This window comes from Hypanus sabinus, chromosome 15 (genome assembly GCF_030144855.1).
Source record: "Hypanus sabinus isolate sHypSab1 chromosome 15, sHypSab1.hap1, whole genome shotgun sequence".
In the NCBI taxonomy this organism is placed as follows: Eukaryota; Metazoa; Chordata; class Chondrichthyes; order Myliobatiformes; family Dasyatidae; genus Hypanus; species Hypanus sabinus.
The window spans coordinates 88,356,754-88,372,069 of record NC_082720.1 but is presented as its reverse complement, the minus strand read 5'-3'; the positions used below and the strand labels follow the sequence as shown (position 1 = coordinate 88,372,069).

The 15,316-nt window shown below is 47.1% G+C and overlaps 1 protein-coding gene across 1 annotated transcript in view; it reads right to left on the bottom strand.

Annotated features, from left to right (window-relative positions):
* Positions 1-15,316, bottom strand: part of LOC132405678 (calcium/calmodulin-dependent protein kinase type II subunit alpha) — a 332,781-nt gene that overhangs the window by 98,971 nt on the left and 218,494 nt on the right. Inside the window, exons 7-8 of the mRNA XM_059990685.1 lie at positions 12,664-12,766; positions 5,828-5,911 (exon numbers count right to left, since the gene is read on the bottom strand). Of these exons, the coding sequence (XP_059846668.1) occupies positions 5,828-5,911; positions 12,664-12,766 (187 nt within the window). The remainder of the gene's footprint in view (positions 1-5,827; positions 5,912-12,663; positions 12,767-15,316) is intronic.

The following is a 15,316-nucleotide window of genomic DNA, read 5'->3' as shown; positions in this document are numbered from 1 at the left end:
CTGGTATGTAAACACCAATGCCCTTGAACGGAAAAGCCTACAAAAAAGTAGCAGATACTGCCCAGTCCACCTCAGATAAAGCCTCCCCATAACAGAGCACTGCCACAAAAGAGCAGCATCCGCCATCGAGAACTCCCATCACCCAGACCACGCTCTCTTCTCACTGCTGCCATCAGGAAGGAGGTACAGGAGCCTCAGGACTCACACCACCAGGTTCAGGAACAGTTATCACCCCTCAACCATCAGGAAGGAGGTACAGGAGCCTCAGGACCCACACCACCAGGTTCAGCTGAGGCTTTATAAGGTATTGGTCAGCCTGCACTTGGAGTATTGGGAGCAGTTTTGGGCCCCTTATCTAAGAAAAGGTGTGCTGGCTTTGGAGAAGCTCCAGAGCAGGTTCATAGGAATTATTCCACAAATGAAATGGTTAATGTATGAGGAGTGTTTGATGGTTCTGGGTCTGTACTCACTAGAGTTTAGAAGAATGAGGGAGAATCTCATTGATATCTATCAAATATTCAAAGGCCTAGATAGAGTTGATGTGGAGAGGATGTTTCCTATAGTGGTGGAGATACATGAGGAGGAATTTCTTTACCTGGAGGGTGGAATTCATTGACTCGGGCGCCTGTGGAGGCCAAATTATTGGGTATATTTAAAGCAGAGGTTGATAGGTTCTTGATTAAACAATAGACAATAGACAATAGACAATAGGTGCAGAAGTAGACCACTCGGCCCTTCGAGCCTGCACCGCCATTTTGAGATCATGGCTGATCATCTACTATCAATACCCGGTTCCTGCCTTGTCCTCATATCCCTTGATTCCCCTATCCATAAGATACCTATCTAGCTCCTTCTTGAAAGCATCCAGAGAATTGGCCTCCACTACCTTCCGAGGCAGTGCATTCCAGACCCCCACAACTCTTTGGGAGAAGAAGTTTTTCCTTAACTCTGTCCTAAAAGACCTTCCCCTTATTTTCAAACCATGCCCTCTGGTACTGGACTCTCCCAGCATCTGGAACATATTTCCTGCCTCTATCTTGTCCAATCCCTTAATAATCTTATATGTTTCAATCAGATCCCCTCTCTATCTCCTTAATTCCAGCGTGTACAAGCCCAGTCTCTCTAACCTCTCTGTGTAAGACAGTCCGGACATCCCAGGAATTAACTTCGTGAACCTACGCTGCACTTCCTCTACAGCCAGGATGTCCTTCCTTAACCCTGGAGACCAAAACTGTCCACAATACTCCAGGTGTGGTCACACCAGGGCTCTGTACAAATGATTAGTCAGGGCATCAAAGGTCACGGGGAGAAGGCAGGAGAACGAGGTTCAGAGGGATAATAAATCAGCCATCACAGAATGGCAGAGAAGACTTGATGGGCCGCATGGCCTAATTTGGCTCCTACGTCTTATGGTCTCGTTTAGACTGTGAAGAACCAAAGTGTGCGTGTGCAAGGGATGTACATTGGCGAATATCCACAGAAACTGCGCTGTGGTGGGCAGGAAGACTCAACTGTGGGTGGTCAAAACTGCCCAACCCATCACCGGACCAGCCTATCCACCATCAAGGACGCATATACAAAGAGGTGCTGGAAGGGAATCAGTAACAACAATTAGTTTGTTCTCCTCTACGCTTGTGTCCTGGAAATGACAATAAACTGTCTTGAATCTTGAATACCGCTGGCTCAGAGAAGACACCAGGGGGCGCTCATCGTCCTATTGAAGCCAGGATCTCCCACGTCTGCCTGACAACAGGACGTCTCTAGCACATTAGACCATAAGATGCAGGAGTAGAACTGGGCCTTTCCACTCCGCTAATCTATTGTGTGTCTCGACCAGAAACGTCGACTATTTATTCCTCTCCATAGAAGCTACCTGATCTGCTGAGTTCCTCCAGCATTTTGTGCATGTTTTATTCAATCACTATGCATTTCCTTCCTCAACTCTATTTTTCTGTTTTCTCCCCCAAATCTTAATCCTGCTTACCAAACAAGAACTTATCAACCTCTGCTTTAAATATATCCAATGACTTGTCTGTGACAATGAATTCCATAGATTCACCACCCCTCTGGTTAGTGAAATTCCTCCTCATCTCTGTTCTAAGCCATACAACACCACAATACAGAAACATCTAGTCCGTGCCAAATTATCATTCTGCCTAGTCGCATTGACCTGCACCTAGACCATAGCCCTCTACGACCCTCCCATTCATGTACCTATCCACATTTCTCTTAACTCTCCCACTATTGGAAACAGGAATTAAGAGCTTTTGATGGCTCTGGGTCTGTACTCATTGAAGTATACAAGAATGAGAGGGAATCTCATTTAAACCTACCGAATATTGAAAGGCTTAGATAGAGGGTGGATGTGGGGGAGTCTAGGACCAAAGGACACAGATAGAGTGGATGTGGAGAGGATGTTTCCTATAGTGGGGGAGTCTAGGACCAGAGGACACAGATAGAGGGTGGATGTGGAGAGAATGTTTCCTGTAGTGGGGGAGTCTCGGACCAGAGGACACAGATAGAGTGGATGTGGAGAGGATGTTTCCTATAGTGTGGAGTCTAGGACCAGAGGACACAGATAGAGTGGATGTGGGGAGGATGTTTCCTATAGTGGGAGAGTCCAGGACCAGAGGACACAGATAGAGTGGATGTGGAGAGGATGTTTCCTATAGTGGGGGAGTCTAGGACCAGAGGACACAGATAGAGTGGATGTGGAGAGGATGTTTCCTATAGTGGGGGAGTCTACGACCAGAGGACACAGATAGAGTGGATGTGGAGAGGATGTTTCCTATAGTGGGGGAGTCTAGGACCAAAGGACACAGCCTCGGAATAGAGGGATGTCCCTTTAGAACAGAGCCAAGGAGGAATTTCTTTGGTCATTGGTGGTGAATCTGTGGAATTCATTGCCGTGAACAGTGGTGGAGGCAAAGTCATTGGGTGTATTTTAAGTGCAGCTTGATAGGTTCTTGATTAGTCAGGGTGTCGAAGGTTACTGGGAAAAGACAAGAGAATGAGGCTGAGAGGGGCAATAAATCAGCCATGATGGAATGGTGGAACAGACTCGATGGACCGAATGGATGGCCTAATTCTGCTCCTATGTCTCATGGTCTTATTACACCGCACTTTCTCTGTAACTGTAATACTTTATTCTGCATTCCCTTGTTCTATCTCAATGCACTGAGTTATGACCTGATCTGTATGAACAGTGTGCAAGACAAGTTTTTCACTGTATCTTGGTGGTTGCGACAATAATAAACTCAAAAACCCTGGAAAAATATGTACCTGGTGTTGATGGCTTGCGTTCCATATGCCGACAATCTCCAACAACGTGGCCAGTGTCATGTCACCTCTGAACTTTGCCAACATCATTCCTACACTCACAGCTTTATTTCCAAAGCTGACCATTGACAGGGCAACATATTCCTAAATGAATACTTTGCTTCAGTATTCACAAGTGAAAAGGATCTTGATCAGGATGAGGTCAAAGTAGAGCAGGCCTGTGTGCTGGACAATGTGGAGATTATGGAAGAAGTAGTGCTGGATCTTCTTAAAAACATCAAGACTGATAAATCCCCAGGGCCAGATATGATACACCCCAGGCTGTTGTGGGAATTGAGAGAAAAAATCGCAGGAGCATTAGCTATGATGTTTGAATCCTCTTTGGCTGCAGGGGAAGTGCCGGGGGACTGGAGAATGGCAAATGTAGTTCCCTTGTTTAGAAAAGGTAATAGGGAGAAACCTGGGAACTATAGACTGGTGAGTCTTGTGTTGGTGGTCTGCAAACTACTGGAAAAGATTCTTAAGGATAGGATCTACGAGCATTTGGAGGAGCACAGTCTACTCATGGATAGTCAACATGGCTTTGTGAAGGGAAGATCGTGCCTCATGAGTCTGACTGAGTTTTTGAAGAGGTAACAAAAGAAATTGATGAGGGTAGGGCAGTGGATGTGGTCTACGTGGACTTTAGCAAAGCATTTGACAAGGTCCCTCATGAGAGATTCATCCAGAAAGTCATGAGGCATGGGATAAGTGGAACCTTGGCTGTTTGGATAAAAAATTGGCTTAAAGGAAGAAAGCAGAGGATAGTTGTGGAAGGAAAGTATTCTGCCTGGAGGTGGGTGACTAGTGGAGTGCCTCAAGGATCTGTCCTGGGACCCCTGCTATTTGTGATTTTTATAAATGACCTGGATGAAGAGCCTGAAGGATGGGTGAGTAAGTTTGTGAAGGAAACAAAGCTTGGAGGAGTTGTGGATGGAGCTGTAGGTTGTTGAAGGTTACAAGAGGATATAGACAGGATGCAGAGTTGGGCAGAAAAGCGGCTGATGGAGTTCAATCTGGACAAGTGTGAGGTGATGCATTTTGGAAGGACAAACCAGAAGGCTGAGTACAGGGTTAATGGTCAGTTACTTAAGAATGTGGATGAAGAAAGGGACCTTGGGGTTCAAATCCATACATCCCTCAAGGTCGCTGCACAGGTTGATAGGGTAGTTAAGAAGGCCTATGGGATGCTAGGCTTCATTAACAGAGGGATTGAGTTCAAGAGTAGAGAGATCATGTTGCAACTCTACAAATCTCTGGTGAGACCGCACTTAGAGTATTGTGTTCAATTCTCATTATAGGAAGGATGTGGGAGCTATGGAAAGGGTGCAGAGGAGATTTACCAGGATGTTGCCTGGATTGGAGAACAAGTCATATAGCAAAGCTGGGACTTTTCTCTTTGGAATGTAGAAGGATGAGAGGGGACTTGATAGAGGTCTACAAGATTATGAGAGGCATAGATAGGGTGGATAGTCAGTACCTGTTTCCCAGGGCACCAATAGCAAACACCAGAGGGTATAGGTACAAAATTAAGGGAGGGAAGTTTAGGGGAGACATCAGGGGTAAGTTTTTTTATACAGAGGGTTGTGGGTGCCTGGAATGACTTGCCAGGGATGGTGGTGGAGGCTAAAACATTAGGGGTATTTAAGAGCCTCTTGGACAGGCACATGGATGAAAGAAAAATGGAGGGTTATGGGGTAGTGTGGGTTTAGTACTTTTTTTAAGGATTATATGGTCGGCACAACATGGAGGGCTGAAGGGCCTGTACTGTGCTGTAGTGTTCTATGGTTCTAACGTTCCTTCAGTATGATACCTGAGTCAAGAATTCTCTGAATCGAGAATCAGCTTGCTGACTGAGAGCAGATGGTCCCACCACTGTGAGATGGCTGACTGGGGAGCTTGCAAAGCAAGGAACACCCAGTTCCTGATCACCTGTGGTCTCTTGGGTCCCAATACTGTCACCCTTGAGATATCGGTTCCATGAAAACACTCTCAGACTACACAGGCATGGTGAGAAGCACACGCAAATATTGTACTGTTTCTGTCCGATAGAATAATATTTGTGGCACCCTTATAGGAGGTACAGGAGTCTCAGGTCCCATGCCACCAGATTCAGGAACAGTTATTACCCCTCAACCATCAGGCTCTTGAACCAAAGGGGGTAACTTCACTCACCCCATCACTGAACTGTTCCCACAACCTGCGGACCCACTTTCATCATGTTTTTGACATTTATTGTTTATTTATTTATTATTTTGTTTGCTTTTTGTCTTTTTGTATTGGCTCAGTTTGTTGGCTCTTGCATACGGTTTGCCCATCTTGTGCGAAGGTTTTCATTGTTTCTATTGTGTTCCTTTGTTCTACAGTGAATGCCTGCAAGAAAATCAATCCCAGGTGACATATGTGTGCTTTGTTAATAAATTTACTTTGAAACTTTGAGCTGTCACAAGGTCCACTTCACTCCATTGCCACACAAGACTATCACCTCGGGAGGAAGCGATTTGCTTACCACAAGCCCACAGGTCCACAGGTTTAGCATAGGGATCCTTTCTCAAGACCTCGGGAGAGAGATACCCTGGAGTGCCGGCAAAACCTAGGGAGAGAACAAAAGCACGAGGAGTTAAAATCGTACCAGAGGAGTGTTCACGAGTTTTACGACGGTACTTTGGAAAGCATTCCAACTGGTTGCATCACCATCTGGAATGAAGGGACCATGGCACAGGGTCAGAAGCTGCAGAAAGTTGCAAACACAGCCACTGGACACTCCGTAATGGACACTCCGTCATGGACACTCCGTCATGGACACTCCGTAATGGACACTCCGTAATGGACACTCCGTAATGGACACTCCGTCATGGACACTCCGTAATTGACACTCCGTAATGGATACTCCGTAATTGACACTCCGTAATGGACACTCCGTAATGGACACTCCGTCATGGACACTCCGTAATTGACACTCCGTAATGGACACTCCGTAATGGACACTCCGTAATTGACACTCCGTCATGGACACTCCGTAATGGACACTCCGTAATGGACACTCCGTCATGGACACTCCGTAATGGACACTCCGTAATGGACACTCCGTAATGGACACTCCGTCATGGACACTCCGTCATGGCCTCCCCAGTGACTAGAACACCTTCAAAAGGCGATGCCTCAAAAAAGCTGGCATCCAACATTAAGGACCCCCATCACCCAGGACATGCCCTCTTCTCATTGCTACCACCAGGGAGGAGGTACAGGAGCCTGAAGACCCCTCTTCCCATTGCTACCATCAGGGAGGAGGGACAGCAGCCTGAAGACCCCTCTCCTCATTGCTACCATCAGGGAGGGGGTACAGGAGCCTGAAGACCCCTCTTCCCATTACTACCATCAGGGAGGAGGTACAGGAGCCTGAAGACCCCTCTTCTCATTACTACCATCAGGGAGGAGGGACAGGAGCCTGAAGACCCCTCTTCTCATTACTACCATCAGGGAGGAGGTACAGGAGCCTGAAGACCCCTCTTCTCATTGCTACCATCAGGGAGGAGGTACAGGAGCCTGAAGACCCCTCTTCTCATTGCTACCATCAGGGAGGAGGTACAGGAGCCTGAAGACCCCTCTTCCCATTGCTACCATCAGGGAGGAGGTACAGGAGCCTGAAGACCCCACTTCCCATTGCTACCATCAGGGAGGGGGTACAGGAGCCTGAAGACCCCCCTTCCCATTGCTACCATCAGGGAGGAGGTACAGGAGCCTGAAGACCCCCCTTCCCATTGCTACCATCAGGGAGGGGGTACAGGAGCCTGAAGACCCCTCTCCTCATTGCTACCATCAGGGAGGAGGTACAGGAGCCTGAAGACCCCTCTTCCCATTGCTACCATCAGGGAGGAGGTACAGGAGCCTGAAGACACACACGCAACGTTACAGGATCAGCTTCTTCCCCTCCATCATCAGATTTCTTAATGGACAATGAATCAATGAACACTACCTCACTATTTTTTTCTTTCTTTTGCTCTCTTTTTCCGCTACTTATTTAATTTAATTTTAAATCTATATTTCCTACTGCAATTTATGGTTTTATATGTATTGCATTCTACTGCTGCCGAAAAACAACAAATTTCATGACTTATGATTCTGATTTGAATTCTGATTCAATTCCAGGATAGAAGTTGCTCTCGAACCTGGTGGTACAGAACGTGCTCCTGATTCTCCTTTTTACGACACGCTGCCTTCTGCTGCATTCTCCTTTTGCTGGTCTCCGTCGTCCAGTGTACACAACATTCTGAGGGGTATAGATAGGGTAAATGCAGGCAGGATTTTTCCACTGAGGTTGGGTGAGACTGCAACTAGACCCCATGGGTTAAGGGTTAAAGCTGAAATATCTAGGGGGACTTTCTTCATTCAGAGGGTGGTGAGAGTGTGGAACAAGCTGCCAGCAAAAGTGGTGGCTGAGGGTTCAATTTCAACAATTAAGAGAAATTTGGATCGGTGCATGGATGGAAGGCTGTGGTCTGGGAGCAGGTCCATGGGATTGGCAAACTAATGGTTTGGCACGGATTAGACAGGCCAAAGGCTCTCCTCCTGACTGTACCACTCTAAATGCCCTGGCACTCTTTGCTATATTAAAGGTGCTACATAAATGAAAGTTGTTGCTGTGAGGGAGCAGATGATAATGGTTACTTAAACAGTGATGGTGCATTTTCTGTCAGAAATACACCACATTATCGACCCTGAGTACTTCCGGCGATGGTGTTCACTCAGTGCTGTGAACAGTTTCCCAATGCAGTGCGAACTCTATTTGTGAATGATATAGATTACACTCACGATATCCATCTGCTTCCTTCAGCATCACAGAGACAGAAAGGAGCTTTTGTCTTCACTGGGATTAAACCCTAGAAACCCCACAAACTATCACCTCCTTCCTTTCTGGTCCTGATGAAGGGTCTTGCCCAAAATGGTTGACGATTGGCACAGCATTGTGGACCAAAGGGCCTGTACTGTGCTCTTCTGGTCTCTATTCTCTATTAGATAAGGAAGACAAATGCAATGTGAGCATTCGTTTCAACAAGACTAGTATACAAGAGCAAGGATGTAATGCTGAGGCTTTATAAGGCATTGGTCAGACTGCACTTGGAGTACTGTGAACAGGCTTGGGCCCGTTACCTAAGAAAGGATGTGCTGTTATTGGAGAGGGTCCAGAGGCACTTCACATGAATGATCTAGGAACGAAAAGGTTAACATATCAGGGGTGTTTGATGGCTCTGGGACTTTACTTGCTGGAGTGGCGAAGATTGAGGTGGGATCTCATTGTGAATGTGTAAACGGACCTTGAACCCATGAATACTACCTCTATTTTTTCATATTTTGTTTTTGCTCTGCTTTTTTAACTTAACTTTTTAATATACATATATTTACTGTAATTCAATTTTTTTCTATATTTATCACGCATTGCATTGTACTGCTGCTGCAAAGTTAACAAATTTCGTGACATTTGCTGGTGATATTGAACCTGATTCTGAAGTTTATTGAATATTGAAAGGCCTGGATAGAGTGGATGTGGAGAGCATGTTTCCTATAGTGGGAGAGACTAGGACCAGAGGACAAAGATAGAGTGGATGTGGAGAGGATGTTTCCTATAGTGGGAGAGACTAGGACCAGAGGACACAGATAGAGTGGATGTGGAGAGGATGTTTCCTATAATGGGGAGTCTAGGACCAGAGGACACAGATAGAGTGGATGTGGAGAGGATGTTTCCTATAATGGGGAGTCTAGGACCAGAGGACACAGATAGAGTGGATGTGGAGAGGATGTTTCCTATAGTGGGGGATTCTAGGACCAGAGGACACAGATAGGGTGGACGTGGAGTGGATGTTTCCTATAGTGGGAGAGACTAGGACCAGAGGACACAGATAGAGTGGATGTGGAGAGGATGTTACCTATAATGGGGAGTCCAGGACCAGAGGACACAGATAGAGTGGATGTGGAGAGGATGTTACCTATAGTGGGAGAGACTAGGACCAGAGGACACAGATAGAGTGGATGTGGAGAGGATGTTACCTATAATGGGGAGTCCAGGACCAGAGGACACAGATAGAGTGGATGTGGAGAGGATGTTTCCTATAGTGGGGGATTCTAGGACCAGAGGACACAGATAGAGTGGACGTGGAGAGGATGTTTCCTATAGCGGGGGAGTCTAGGACCAGAGGACACAGCCTCAAAATAGAGGAATACCCACTTAGAACAGAGATGAGGGGGAGTTTCTTTAGCCAGAGGGTAGTGAATCTGTGGAATTCATTGCCACTGACGGCTGTGGCAATCGGGTGAATTGTGTATATTTAAAGTGGAGGTTGATAATTTCTTGATTAGTCAGGGTGTCAAAGTTTATGGGGAAAAGGGAGGAGAGTGGGATTGAGACAGACAATAAGTTAGCCATGATGGAATGGTGGAGCAAGCTTGATGGGCTGAATGGCCTAATTCCGTTCCTATATTTTATAGTCTTATGGTTTATGAAGGCAGGTTGGTAAGATCTTTATGAATGACTTGGATGAGGAAGTGGAAGGCTGGTTAGGAAGTTTGTAGATGACATGAAGGTTGGTTAAAGTGTACAAACTTGTTGCATGTGACAATGGGATATCAACAGGATGCAAACTCGGCTGGGAAGAGGCCAGTGGATTTCAATCTGGAAAAGTGTGAAGTAATTAACTTCAGAAGGTTGGATTTGAAGTGATTAACTCCAGGAATCTTGGCAGTATGGAGGGACACAGGGGTGTTAGGATCTGAGCTCATCAGTCTCTGAAATCTGCAGTGCAAGTTGACAGGTAGTTAAGGAGGTGTATGGTCTGTTGGCCTTCATTTGTCAGGGGAATGAGTTCAAGACATTGCAGCAGAATAAGGCCATTCAGCCCATCGAGTCTGCTCTGCCATTCCATCATGGCTGATCCCAGATCCCACCATCCGCATACATCTGCCTTGTTGCCATATACTTTGATGCCCTGACCGATCAGGAAATGATCAACTTCTGCCTTAAAAATCCCCATGGACTTGGCCTCCAGCACAGTCTGTGGCAGAGCATTCCACAGATTCACTACTCTCTGGCTAAAAAAATTCCTCCTTACCTTTGTTCAAAAGGGTCGACCCTCAATTTTGAGGCTGTGCCCTCTAGTTCTGGATACCCTCACCATAGGAAACATCCTCTCCACATCCACCCTATCCAGTCCTTTCAACATTTGGTAGAATTCAATCAGATCCCCCCGCATTCTTCTAAATTCCAGGGAATACAGGCCCAGAGCTGCCAAACGCTCCTCATCTGTTAACACCTTCGTTCCCGGAATCATCCTCGTGAACCTCCTCTGGACTCTGTCTTGCAGTCCTGGTTAGACCACACCGGGAATATTGTGGTCAGTTCTGGTCACCTCATTATAGGAGGGATGAGGAAGCTTAGAGAGGGGGCAGAGGAGATTTACCAGGATGCTGTCTGGATTAGAGAGGGTGCAGAGGAGATTTACCAGGATGGTGCCTGGATTAGAGAGGGTGCAGAGGAGATTCACCAGGATGCTGCCTGGATTAGAGAGGGTGCAGAGGAGATTCACCAGGATGCTGCCTGGATAAGAGTGGGTGCAGAGGAGATTTACCAGGATGCTGCCTGGATTAGAGAGGGTGCAGAGGAGATTCACCAGGATGCTGCCTGGATTAGAGAGGGTGCAGAGGAGATTCACCAGGATGCTGCCTGGTTTAGAGAGGGTGCAGAGGAGATTCACCAGGATGCTGCCTGGATTAGAGAGGGTGCAGAGGAGATTCACCAGGATGCTGCCTGGTTTAGAGAGGGTGCAGAGGAGATTCACCAGGATGCTGCCTGGATTAGAGAGGGTGCAGAGGAGATTCACCAGGATGCTGCCTGGATTAGAGAGGGTGCAGAGGAGATTCACCAGGATGCTGCCTGGATTAGAGAGGGTGCAGAGGAGATTTACCCGGTTGCTGCTTGGAATAGAGAGGGTGCTGAGGAGAGTTACCAGGATGCTGCCTGGATTAGAGAGGGTGCAGAGGAGATTTACCAGGATGCTGCCTGGATTAGAGAGGGTGCAGAGGAGTTTTACCAGGATGCTGTCTGGATTAGAGAGGGTGCAGAGGAGATTTACCAGGATGCTGCCTGGATTAGAGATGGGGCAGAGGAGATTTACCAGGATGCTGTCTGGATTAGAGAGGGTGCTGAGGAGATTCACCAGGATGCTGCCAACACTAGACCTCTCTTATGAAAATAGGTTGAGTGGGCTAGGGCATTTCTCTTTAGACTGAAAGAGGATGAGAGGTGACTTGATAGAGGTGTATTAGAAGATAAAAGAGATAGATAGATTGAAGAGCGGGGTGGACCCTTTCCCAGGGCAGAAGTGGCTGATATGAGGAGATACCATTTTGACCTTGGCGGGGGGGAAGGATATTGCCAACCTATCCTATAAACACCTCACATAATTTTACTGGAATTGCTTTGTAAGGGGCAGCCCGGTAGTGTACTGGTTAGTGTAATGCTTTACAGTGATCAGTGGTTGAAGTTTGACTGCTGCTGCTGACTGTAAGGAGTCTGTACATTCTCCCGGTTGCCAAGTGGGTTTCGTTCCAAAGATGTAGCGGTTAGGCTTAGTGAGTTGTAGGCATGCATTGGCACGGGTAGCATGTTAACACTTGTGGGCTGCCCCCAGCACATTCCTCACTGATTTGATTTGATGCAGATGATGCATTTCACTGCATGTTTCAGCGAATGTGTGACAAATAAAGCAAACCTTTTCATCTTTAATTTTTAGCCTGGAAAGATTTTGCAGACCATGTTTAGAGGTCTGTGGGTATGATTTCAACATTTAAGAGAAGTGTGGACAGATACATGGATGAAAGAAGTACGAAGGGTTATGGTCTGGGTGTGGGTTGATGAGACTCGGCAGAATAACAGTTTGGCACAAACTAGATGGGCTGAATGGACTCTTTCTGTACTGTGGTACTCTATGACTGTTTCTGTGGAGAGTCCGGCTGCATTCGTGGTCAGTAGTGGCCCCAGTATGTTGAAGGATGAGGATTTGTTGATGTAATGAATATCAAAATTACCAATGTTATAAATATAGAGGCATACCAGAACTAGAGGTCGTAGGTTAACAGTGTCTCTGAGCAGAGAGATCTTGGGGTCTGAGTCATAACTTCTTGAAAGTGGCCACACAGGTTGATGCAGAAGGCTTATGGAGGACTTGCTTTTATTAGCCGAGGCATTGAGTTCAAAGGTCAGGAAGTTATGTGGCAGCTTTTTAAAACTCTGGGTAAGCCTGGTCCCCTCATTGGAGGAAGGACGTTGGGGCCTGTACCATACTGTCAACTCACCAAACCAAGCCTGTTGCTCCCCTTCAACTTCTATGGCAAGGCCAAAGTCAGCCAGCTTCACGGCAGCCCCTTTGTTCTTGGATGCCAGCAGCAAGTTTTCCGGCTGGAAGCAGAGTGGAAGATGACAGATGAGTGAGCAGACAAGAGAGGCTTCAGCAAAACCACCCACCTCCCCTTCCTGCCCAGAGGTGGGCACACCAATATACCAGGGCAACTCACACAAAGTGCTGCAGGAATTCAGCAGGTCAGGCAGCATCTATGGAGAGGAATAAACATTCAGCATTTTGCTAAAAGAGGCATAACTTTCCAGTGGCCACTCATCTTAATTTTACTTTCCTTTCACATTCCGGCGTGTCAGTCCACAGACTCCGTATTTGCCACTCTCAAGTTGGGGGAGCAACACCTCATGGACCTTAACCCAATGTTACCAACATCAGTCCCTCCAATTTCCAGAAACTTCCTCTTCATCCCCTTTCTCTCTTTCCTATTCCGCATTTTGTCTCAACTTTCACCACTTTTCATCACGTGCCCACCACCTCCCTCTGGTTCCTCCCTTTCTCCCATCGTCCACTCTCCTCACCATCAGATTCCTTCCTCTTCAGCAATTTACCTTTTCCACCTATCACCTCCCAGTGTCTCACTTCATCCTCCTCCCCCCTCATCTGGTCTCACCTATCACCTCCCAGTGTCTCACTTCATCCCCTCCCTCACCCACCCACCTTCCCCCTCACCTGGTCTCACCTATCACCTCCCAGTGACTCACTTCATCCCCCTCCCCACCCACCCACCTTCCCCCTCACCTGGTCTCACCTATCACCTCCCAGTGTCTCACTTCATCCCCCTCCCCACCCACCCACCTTCCCCCTCACCTGGTCTCACCTATCACCCTCAGCATGTCCTCCTACCCCTCACCCCACCTTCTTTTTCTGGCTTCTCTACCTTCCTTTCCAATCCTGATGAAGGATCTCATCCTAAAACGATTAATGTTTGGCACAACATTGTGGGCCGAAGGGCCTGTACTGTGCTGCATAAGGAATACAAATGCAGCATTAGCATTTCGAGAGGATTAGAATGTAAGAGCAAAGTTGTAAAGCTGAGGCTTTATAAAGCATTGGTCAGACTGCACTTGGAGTACTGTGAGCAGTTTTGGGCCCCTTATCTATGTTCACGAGAATAATCCTGGGAATGAAAGGGTTAGTGTATAAGAAGCTTCTGATGACTCGGCATGTAGAAGAATGAGGAGGGATCTCAGTGATCCCTGTCAAATAGGGGGGGAGTCTAGGACCAGAGGACACAGATAGAGTGGATGTGGAGAGGATGTTTCCGATAGTGGGGGAGTCTAGGACCAGAGGACACAGATAGAGTGGATGTGGAGAGGATGTTTCCGATAGTGGGGGAGTCTAGGACCAGAGGACACAGATAGAGCGGATGTGGAGAGGATGTTTCCGATAGTGGGGGAGTCTAGGACCAGAGGACACAGATAGAGTGGATGTGGAGAGGATGTTTCCGATAGTGGGGGAGTCTAGGACCAGAGGACACAGATAGAGTGGATGTGGAGAGGATGTTTCCTATAGTGGGGAAGTCTAGGACCAGAGGACACAGATAGAGTGGATGTGGAGAGGATGTTTCCTATAGTGGGGGAGTCAGGACCAGAGGACACAGATAGAGTGGATGTGGAGAGGATGTTTCCTATAGTGGGGGAGTCTAGGACCAGAGGACACAGATAGAGTGGATGTGGAGAGGATGTTTCCTATAGTGGGGAGTCTAGGACCAGAGGACACAGATAGAGTGGATGTGGAGAAGATGTTTCCTGTGGTGGGGAGTCTAGGACCAGAGGACACAGACAGAGTGGATGTGGAGAGGATTTTTCCTATAGTGAGGAGTCTAGGACCAGAGGACACAGATAGAGTGGATGTGGAGAGGATTTTTCCTATAGTGGGGGAGTCTAGGACCAGAGGACACAGATAGAGTGGATGTGGAGAAGATGTTTCCTGTGGTGGGGAGTCTAGGACCAGAGGACACAGATAGAGTGGATGTGGAGAGGATGTTTCCTATAGTGGGGGAGTCGAGGACCAGAGGACACAGATAGAGTGGATGTGGAGAGGATGTTTCCTATAGTGGGAGAGTCTAGGACCAGAGGACACAGGTAGAGTGGATGTGGAGAGGATGTTTCCTGTAGTGGGGGAGTCTAGGACCAGAGGACACAGATAAAGTGGATGTGGAGAGGATGTTTCCTATAGTGGGGGAGTCTAGGACCAGAGGACACAGAATAGAAGGATGTCCCTTTAGAACAGTAATGAGGAGGAATTTCTTTAGTTAGAAGATGGTGAATTTGTGGAATTTGTTGCTGTAGACGACCTTGGAGACCAAGTCATTGGGTATATTTAAAGAGGAGGTTAATAGGTTCATGATTAGACAAAGCATCAAAGGTTATGGGGAGAAGGCAGGAGAACTACATGAGAGGACATGATTTGAGAGTTAGGGGGCAGAAGTTTAAGGGAAACACGAGGGGTTATTTCTTTACTCAGAGAGTGATAGCTGTGTGGAATGAGCTTCCTGTAGAAGTAGTAGAGGCCAGTTCAGTTGTGTCATTTAAGGTAAAATTGGATAGGTATATGGACAGGAAAGGAGTGGAGGGTTATGGGCTGAGTGC